Here is a 9777-nt window from a genome sequence, read left to right on the forward strand (position 1 = left end):
TTAAATCTAAGAGCAAAGCATTGGCGAGGTTGGATCCAATATTAGACGATATACAAGCCTAAATAATTCAAGAGAATACCTTGGAATTTTTGTTAACTTGTAAGGTAATTTAGGAATACTATATGTTTATAATTTTCTTCTTCATCAGTTGAAATAGAGGAGTAGGAATGAAAAGCAACATCATCCTGAACATATGATGTTGAAGTTATTGGTGATATCTTCATATTCTTTTGTTGCTTTAATCTCTCTTCTTCTTTTCTATTTTTATTTATGGCAGTTCTTTCTATTAGTCCAAGCTGGAACGTACACGTGGCCCCGAGTTTACGTCTCTGATCTCTGAACCTGAAATATCAGATTTTATTAATATTAAAAATACAGTTTAACAGATTCAATTAAAAATTATTTTACATGTCAAATAAAATAGGAAAATGGCTTTCAATATTTATTTTAACTGTAGAAATTCATTTTTTTCAACATTTGTACAATTTAGATATTATGTTTGTCCCCTTCACAATGAATTAAAAACAAAAATAACTTTTTGTTTGAAAGGGCAAGTGCAGATGATATGCTTAGTCTGGCAATTTTCTTTGTCGCATTTTACATTAATATTGTCACAGCTAAAAATGGACAGCTTGCATGAATATGATGAGATATCAAATAATGTATTCAACTTTTCCTTCCAGCAGGGAGAGATTTCCTATTTAATGGTTTTCTAAAAGCATAAAATTTTCACATTGTTAACAATACTATTTTCATTTATCAAAGGAAAACGAGGATTGACAGCCTTCCAAATATCTATGACATCGTTTGCTATTCATTTCGAAATGTCAGAACAAGAAATGTAAGGATAAGTGTTCCTCAAAATATATTGGATTCTTGGTACTCTTGGTTCAAGCTCAACCGGCAGTTAGCCGAGCAAAGTAACAGATGCAGACAAATTAAATATTTTCGGAATTAGCATACCGACGAGTAGGGGGGGAAGAAAAGACGGTTTACGTCATTCAGATTAGCATCCTCAGAGCTCCTATATGTCAGGGGCGGCTATTTGCTGCCCTTTGCACATCAGACAAAATTGTTAGTAGACCAAAATAGTCTACTTTACCCCTTCCTATTGGTTTATATAAGCATGATTTTATGGTCTTGATAGACCTCTCCCAACTACCACCGTACCAAGGTGAAAACAGTGCAATTGAGCAATGTTTTAAGTCATATGGGCTAAATCTTTCCTTGAATTCGTCCGCTATCATGCCCCGGTTAATGATTCTGGCGGCAGCGTTAAATGTGCGAGCATTATCCGAATAAAGGTGTGTAGGGATTCCATTCACGTTCGTGAACCTAATGAATGCTTGAATAAATGATTTCACAGTCATATCCGGAACCAGTTCCAAATGTACAGCCCTAATACTCATACATATAAATAGAAGAATGTACATCTTGTAGTCTTTTTCTTGTCCTTTAACATAGATATGGCTGGCAAAATCCACGCCGGTATGTAGATAGGGCCTGGCAAAATTCACCTGAGAGGCTGGTAAGTTGGTCGAATTTGGTATTGAAAAGGAAATGGCATTATAGCGTTTACATTTCACACAAGTACTAAACATATTTTTAACAGCCTGTCTGGCTTGTGGTATCCAGTAACCTGCCAATCGTATTTCATTCAATATTGTAGCCAAGCCCAAGTGTTGGCTTCTGTGGTGATATTCTTGAATAATCATTCTTGTTAGATAATGCTCTTTTCCTAATAAAATAGGATTTTGGACAACATATGAGTGATATTCCGATTTTCCTATTCTTCCCATCGATCGTATAATGCCTTTGTGGTCCAAAAACATATCCAAATTCTTCACTAGTTTAGGCATGCTATTTCCTCCAGGGTCCAACAAAAAGTCCAACTCCCTTGAAAAGGATTGTTTTTGCATTGTCTTGATCAGGTAGGCATTTGCTTGTAACTCAGAATCGATCTCCCTCTTTTTTAACTTGTTGATGAACTTGAATACCAGTGAAGTTACACGGATCAACTTGCTTAAACTGAAGAATTTTTCCAATTTGACTTCTGATGTAGCCACTTCATTCTCTGCGGCATAATTTACTGAAGCGTCAATCCGCTCCATTTGAACTTTAGAAAGGCAACCCAACTCTCGATGGCACCAGGAGGATTCTTCTTGCCTTATCCATTTCGGTCCCTCATACCAAAGAGAAAACTTTTCCTTAAATTTCTTGATAGTCGAACCTCTGGTGATGTAATCGGCCGGGTTGTCATCTGCTGAAGTGAACTGAAAGTTTATCTTTATGTTAAAATCAGATTTAACTTTCTCAGACATTTGAGCTATGTCCTGCAATCTATTCCGTACAAATACATTTTTCGTTTGGACAAAGTCAGCCAAAATCCAGGACAGAACGACCTGAGCATCTGTGATTGCATAGACGCCTTTTATAGGAATGTCCTTTAGAGACTTTTATAAAAGGGAAGCATTTTTTGCTAAAAATACTGCTAGAAGTTCCAATGTTGGGAGGGATTTTCCCTGCAAAGGAGCCATTTTCGCTTTGGCAAATACCAAGGATGAATTTCTATCCTATACAGCATATACCTCAAACCCATATGCGGCTTTAGACGCATCACAGAAAAAGAATAACTTTTTATCCTTTCCTTCATCTATAACCCTCTTCATTCAAGGTGGAGAATTTCTCGTCAATGGGTAATCCAATAGATTCAAGGCTGAACATGTTTTCCAACCCTCGTTGGACACTACTCTCTGCAAACCAATTTTTTAAAGGGTCCGGGTAGGATTGCTCTTGGTGAACCACGTAGTTGATTCTGGAAGATGGAAGTGGTGGAGTTTTCGCCAACACCTCTGCATAATTAATCTGTGTTTTTTTTTAATTTTTAATCTGGTGTTTATATATAAAAGAACACCTGTTTCCAAAGGAGATTAGTCCTTTTTTGGTCTCGAGTGCTGCTCCATACATGCAAGGGACTATCTTTAAAGGGTCCAGGTACTAGATTGCGTCAAGTCCTAGTAACCCATCTTTAGTAACCAAATCCTCCTTTGCATTAAACTTTGCAGCCAGTCTGTGATTCTTTAAATTTCCAAGAATCTGAGTAAGTCCTTCAAGGCTGTAAGACAAGTTCAGCTTGGTCGCAAGAATCTGAAGAGTATGTGTTTTGTCGGGCATCAAATTCAATCCCAACGAGATTTCCTTAAAGGTTTTAGGACTCGTTCCTAAAAAGGTCTTTACTTCGATTATTTTATCCTTTGCGAAGGAGAGGCAATTTAGCTTCTTTAAAATTAAAGAGTCCAAATAAGTTCTTTGACTGCCAGTGTCTAACAGGCAGTTTACCTTCACTTTTTTATTCCCTCTTTGCACTATTATTTCAATTATGGGAGAAAGGAAAGCATTATCGTCTTTTGTATGTAGGCAGGTATCAACCTGCATGCTACTCGTAACGGTTGAGCACATAGCAGTCATGTGTCCTTTAGAGTTGTAACTATGGCAACAAATTTTTCTTGATGTCCTTAATGGACACATATTCCCCAATTGAGATCTCTTTAGGCACCAAAACAAAGACGCAGTTCTCTACACCAGGTTATCCTGGCTTCATGGGTTATATAGTTGCCACAGTCCTCAGACAAATGTGTATTGCTTTTGACAAAGTCGCATCTTACCTCGAATCTCAATGTGAGAATTTTGAATTGGTTGATTTGCCGATGGTAGGTGGGTGGGGAAGTGCTGGTAGCTGTGACCAACACGGCCGGTGGTCCGTTAATCAAAGAACCTGAGTGCCTATTCCTTACAAGTTAAATAGACATTTCAGTCACGCGTGAATCTCGTTGACTGAGAGTTGGAGTAGATAAAAAGGGATGGCTGCTCTACTGTTGTGTTAGTAGTTGTTGCTGTCTTTTAGACAAGTTACACTTCGACCATCGTTACCCATTTGTTACTTTTACAAGGAAAGACTGCTTGTAAGCAACGTCGACATTTCGTTGCAAGACTTAAAACGTCTTTTCTTCCCCTCTCCCCTACTCGTCAGTATGCTAATTCCGACAATATGCGTATATATCTTTATATATGCGTGTGTTTATTAAAAAGGTTAAAAATAGAAACAAATCGAACTTACTAAGGGAGATAATAACTGATATTTTTATTGTTACTTTATGGCGATTGCCGGGAGCTGGTGTCTTGTTGAAGTAGGAAGTGGGAAATACAGAAATAAAGATTGCTGAACTCACACAAGAATTGGAGAAAATTATGTATATTAAATTGAAAATATTACAAAGAAAAGGTTCTTGCAAAACTAATTGTGTTTGCGGCTTTAGAAGTCCAATAAAAAGTTCTTTATCGTCCAAAAGTCTTGGACGGCTCCCTGAAAAAGTTCAATCAAAATTCGGCGGCAAATTTAGGAGAGATTTTCCATAGTTGTCTATAGGCCGACGATTGATTAAAAAAGAGGGCGAATCTGTTTTTCCAGAATTCTGCTTATATTAAATGTTTGTTGATTGGCCAAGGAGCTTCATCCTAGCCAATCAAAATAGGGCTTTCAGAAAGGAGAAGTGGTCGATTAGTTTGAACAAAGGGAGGTAACTACTTTTTTTTATACTCTCCCAACAACAACAAATAATGCGACGATTGAAATCGTTGCATGCTATATAAAGGCAATCAGTTACAATATTTGTGATTGCTAAGTGTTTAAATTAAATTGTACAGAATATTCTGTTTAATAGAAATATTTAACAGGTAGAATATACCTTAATGTGTTGGGCATTATTATGGCCCATTTACAATGGATTTTTTTTTTTAAATAATAAATGTATTCAGGATTAGATGTGGATTTCTTGATGCTTTTAGGCCTGTAATTGGCCATTTCTTCTGAAGGTTCCGATGGGTCCCTACATTCTTCTATAGGGTGAGATGCAAATTCATCAGATTCCTCATCAGGAAAGTTGTTATGAGTGAGTGATAACTCCAACGGATATAAATGTTTGAGGCTATGTGTTTCCACTGCACCATCACCTCTTTTTATTCGAGCAGAACGAACCTTGCCATCGTTGCCACTAAATAGCTCAATAACTCTGCCCAGCTTCCAGAAGGGCCTGGACTTGGCCGGATTCTTGACGAGTATTACGTCGTTGATATTTATTTTATTGTGAAATTCGATTTCGTGTAAATCCTTGCAACTCTCCCTCAGACTTAGCAAATATTCATCGTGCCACATCTCTTTGAATTTAGATATTAATTCCTCTCTGCTTTCCAAGGTACTCACAAGGAGAGACCTAGTTATTGGTTCTGTCTCAACCAAACTGGGTGTGTCAGATTGGAAGGAGAGCTCACAGTTTATATTTGGATGAGTGAAGCAGTTGGGTGTTAAGGAAAGCAGATCAATATCGGTAGAGCATCTGTAGGTCAGAGGTCGAGAGTTCACGGCTCTTTTGATGTCTGATAGAAGGGTTAGAAGGTTAAAATAACTGATTTTAGATCGGCCAAGTGTTTTGAATAGGCATGACTTTATCACTCTGATCATTCTTTCCCAAGTACTTCCAACCCAAGGGGAGTATAAGGGTATTTTTATGTGTTTAATGCCAGCGCTTGAATATGAGTTACAGAACTCATTACTGTTTATGTGATGTTTAATTGCATCACCACCTAAGGCTGCATTAAAGGAACGTGCATTGTCACTGTATGTGTGACTGGGAACTCCATAGGTATTTGAAAACCGAATCAAGGCTTGAATGAAGGCTTGTGTGCTCATATCAGGTACAAGTTCAATGTGAACAGCCCTCACGTTCATACATGTGAAAATTAATAAATACATTTTATGAGACTTTCCATCTCTTTGTACCCAGATGTGACCTGTGTAGTCTATGCCTGTGTGTTGGAAAGGATTGATTAATCTAACACGGTGTTTTGGCAAATTTGTCAATTTGGGGTATTTGAAGGCTAGGCTGTTGAATTTCCTACAGGTATTGCAGTTAGAAATCACAGTTTTCACAGACTGTCTTGCCTGTGGGACCCAGTATCCGGATAACCACAAATTGGTCACTGTCGTAGCAATACCCAAATGCCTGCATCGATTATGGCTATCCATAATCAGTAATTTTGTAAGAGAGTGATGTTTTGCAAGCAATATTGGATAGATTAAATTGTAGTCATATCTTGTCGAATTGGCAATTCTACCATCCACTCTCAAAATCCCATCAGAATCGATGAAAACGTTAAGATTCTTCACCAGCACTGGGATTTCCCTGTCAAGAGGATTCTTCAAATTAGCAATTTCCTTTTCAAACGATTGCAATTGCATCATCTTTATCAGGTAATTCGTGGCTGTCTGTTTTGGATCTGAATGTTCCTTCACTTTTCTGCATCGATGCACAAACTTGAATACGAAAGCAGTTGATCGACACAAGTTGTTGAAGTCCGAGAACCTGTCAAATGGAATCAGTGGTTCCCTAACAGCTTCACTCAATGTATTATGGAAAACACTTTCCACATGACACTTATTTTCCGGGCTCAGACAGCTCAAAGTACTCGTAGGCCACTTCTCAGGTTGCTCAACAAGCCACGCAGGTTCGCATGTCCAGTAGTCCAATCCCTGTTTAAACTTTTCCAGAGTGATACCACGAGAAAGAAGGTCAGCCGGGTTGTCGGCAGAAGGAACATATTTGTAATGAATGCCCAACCCAAATTCCTCACTCAACTTCTCCTTCATTTCTCGAATATCTTTAATTCTGTTTCTGGTATACAGACTCTTTGCCTTTATATTCTCGGTGAGCAACCATGACAAAACAACTTGCGCATCCACAGAAACAAAAACGTCCTCTATGTTGACACCAGAGAAGGATCTCAGTATCATAGTTAAAGCCTTGAATGCAATATATACTGCAAGCAACTCCATCATAGGTAATGTCTTTGTCCTCATCGGGGCCACTTTAACCTTGGAAAATATTATGTGAGACTTCCCATTTTGCACGCCATATATGACAAATCCATATGCCTGTGGTGACGCATCACAGAACAAATATAATTTCAGTTGGCTACCAGTGTCTATAGCATGTCTTGTAAAAAATAGATCACCTAGACCAGAAAGGTCCTCGGCCAAATTCGACCAGGTAGTCATTATGTCAGTAGGAACCTTTTCATCCCAACCCAACTTGAGCAACCACAATCTTCGGAGAAGTATTTTTGCCCTAATTGTAACCGGGGCACATAGTGACAGTGGATCAAATATTTTTGCTGTCTGGGCCAAAATATCCCTTTTTGAGAGTATGTTCCTCTGAACCATAGTGTTAACAATGCTAATAGTATCCAATTCAGGGTGATATTTATATCCCAAGACCTTTTCGTACTCGCAACCATGCTGCACGATTCTTTCATCCTCCGTTATAATGTCTCGAAGAGGCTCATAGTTGGAGTTACACGATCTTAACTGGAAATTTCCCGTCTGCAGACGAGGCACGGCACTCTTATAGAGACTGATTATTTCCTCAGAAGAATTGCTGGTCATACATAAATTGTCGACATAAAATCGATTTTTCAGCATCTCAGTACATGCATCATTCGGAAAACGGCTGACATGGTGTTTGAGAACGTAATTTAAAATGAATGGGCTGGCATTGAAGCCAAATATCAATGTACAATATCGGAAGCAAAGCAAATTGTCTCCATCTTTTACGAAAAAACAAAATTTGTTTTTGTCCTCAACCGACCGGAGTTTGATCATAAGAAATGCCTTTCTTATGTCTCCCAATAATACATATTCGTTAGTAAAAAATAAGAGCAACAGTTCAAGCATGTTATTCATCATGTTCACACCCGGATAAGATGCTTCATTGAGGGAGTAACCACCCCCGGTCTTCAACGAACAGTTAAAAACAGGCCTGATTTTAGTGGTTACCTGTTGATCCGACTTAAAGACCGGTCGATGGGGTATCCAAATGTATTTGCAGAAATCTTGTGGGGCGACTTCAATTCTCTCGGTAATCCCTTCGCTCTCTTGCTGAAGAAAAATATCAGTATAGGTCTTATCCAAGTCCCTTTTCTCCAATGAAAGCATTGTTGTGTCAAGCACTTTAAGAGCGACTTTATAGTTAGAGGGAACGGAATCTATTTTGTCCTTATGCCAAGGTAGATCCACGAAATAAGAATTGTCCCTGAATTCGATAGACTTCCTGAAGTTTTCAATCCTATTTCTGTCATAATCACCAATTAGTTCTTCGTCATGGGAAGCAGCAGCTGAGTCTACAGCAAACATTTTTTCCAAATTCCGTTCCACGTTGGAATTCTCAAATACATCTGGAAACGGATCCGGGTAGGAAGACTTGGGTTCCAATATGGAATTCAACTGTCGTTCAGGGCAATGGGCATATTTGGATATTGTAGTATGATAATTGACAATTGTTTTGGAAATTTCACATCTCACAGGACTGACTTGATGAGGATACAAAAAGTGTTGTACATTACCAAATGGGGCAATCCCTTGAGGCAAATCCCAGGCCTGTCCATTCATACATTTAATGATTCTGGAACCCTCCATGAACTGAAATATGTCAACTCCCAGGATACCCTGAATTGTTATGGAATCACCCTGTTTTTCATTTGAAAATGCCAATCTGTGTTTCAACTCATTCAGGTTGGACTTCACTTGGCCAAAGCTAGCGAATACAAACTGCATACTGAATCCATCATCGATTAAAACAGGAATAGGGAGTTGTTTCCCCTTTCCCACGGTAACGTTCAAGACAACCTGTTCAAATCGCTTCATAGTCACACCCGCATAGGTCTTCATTTGATAATCGGTTGGATCAGAATTTCCATCAGGATACTTCAGCTCCTTTAATATTTTCTTAGAAAAATATGAACGCTGACTCCCTGTGTCCAATAGGCAGTTAATAGTAGCTTTCTCAGATCCATAATTTAAAGAAATAGCTACAACAGACGATATGATTTCGTTTTCATAAACGTGAGAGAATAGAGAAACCACTCTCTTAGTGTTGCACAGGGGTGCAATATGTGCCTTTGAAAGGCATAAGCTGCACGTGAGGAGTGATTTGCTCTGGAGTCCAGGACAATTCTCACTTTTATGTTTTAAGCTGGAACATCCTGTACACAGTTTCAGCTGCTTGCACCTCTCAACTCTGGCTTCATAAGATGCAAACTTGGTGCATTTTAGCATAGTGTGGCCACGTGATGTGCAAAGTTTGCAATATGCCCCAGAAGAGCTTGTAGTGAAATTCTATAGAGCAGCATCACCATTCTTTTTTTCATAGGTATTGACCTGCCCTTTATCATTCTTCGAGGGGTTTTCCGTAACCCGAAAAAGTTTTTTTATTTCGAGACAGAGCACGAACTGCCTCATTGTAATTTTCAAAACTTTGTGTTAGAGACGGGTAACTCGTGCCCACTCTGTGGTTAATTTCCCTTCTCAAGGCAACTGGCAACTTCTCGTATATAATATGGCTGACCAGCAAAAATCCGGTGGAGTTCTCCTCAAAAAAATCTATCAGATATGAAGTCCTCAATTCGGATAAATCCGCTCTCACCTCAGCAAGGTATCGCTTCACAGCCACAAATTCAGGGTCATATTGAGGAGAAGTAGAAATGATCTGCTTGAAGATCTCACTTATTATAAAGGGGACATCCAGGAATTCCTTGGTCAGCAAATCCACCGCTACATCGTAATTACCATCCTCCAAGGTCAGATGGGAAACCAATTGCAAGGCATAGTTACTCAAATACCCTTTCAATAAGGCTAATTTTGCCCTGCCGGAATCAATAGACTTAGTA

At 38.8% G+C, this 9777-nt stretch overlaps 2 protein-coding genes across 2 annotated transcripts; both read right to left on the reverse strand.

Moving 5' to 3' along the window:
- Window positions 1-1031: 1031 nt before the first annotated feature.
- On the reverse strand, window positions 1032-2321 carry LOC145271384 (uncharacterized). The gene has a single exon (XM_080126924.1). It carries the CDS (start codon window positions 2319-2321, stop codon window positions 1032-1034), a length of 1290 nt encoding a protein of 429 aa, XP_079983050.1.
- A 328-nt stretch (window positions 2322-2649) lies between these two features.
- Window positions 2650-9166, reverse strand: LOC145271387 (uncharacterized). Its single transcript, XM_080126929.1, has 2 exons — window positions 4840-9166; window positions 2650-2852 (listed from the first exon to the last, which is right to left on the reverse strand). Exons 1-2 carry the CDS (start codon window positions 9164-9166, stop codon window positions 2650-2652), a joined length of 4530 nt encoding a protein of 1509 aa, XP_079983055.1.
- Window positions 9167-9777: the final 611 nt, after the last annotated feature.

Source organism: Euprymna scolopes, chromosome 46 (assembly GCF_053919585.1).
Source record: "Euprymna scolopes isolate OS-2025 chromosome 46, ASM5391958v1, whole genome shotgun sequence".
NCBI lineage: Eukaryota > Metazoa > Mollusca > Cephalopoda > Sepiida > Sepiolidae > Euprymna > Euprymna scolopes.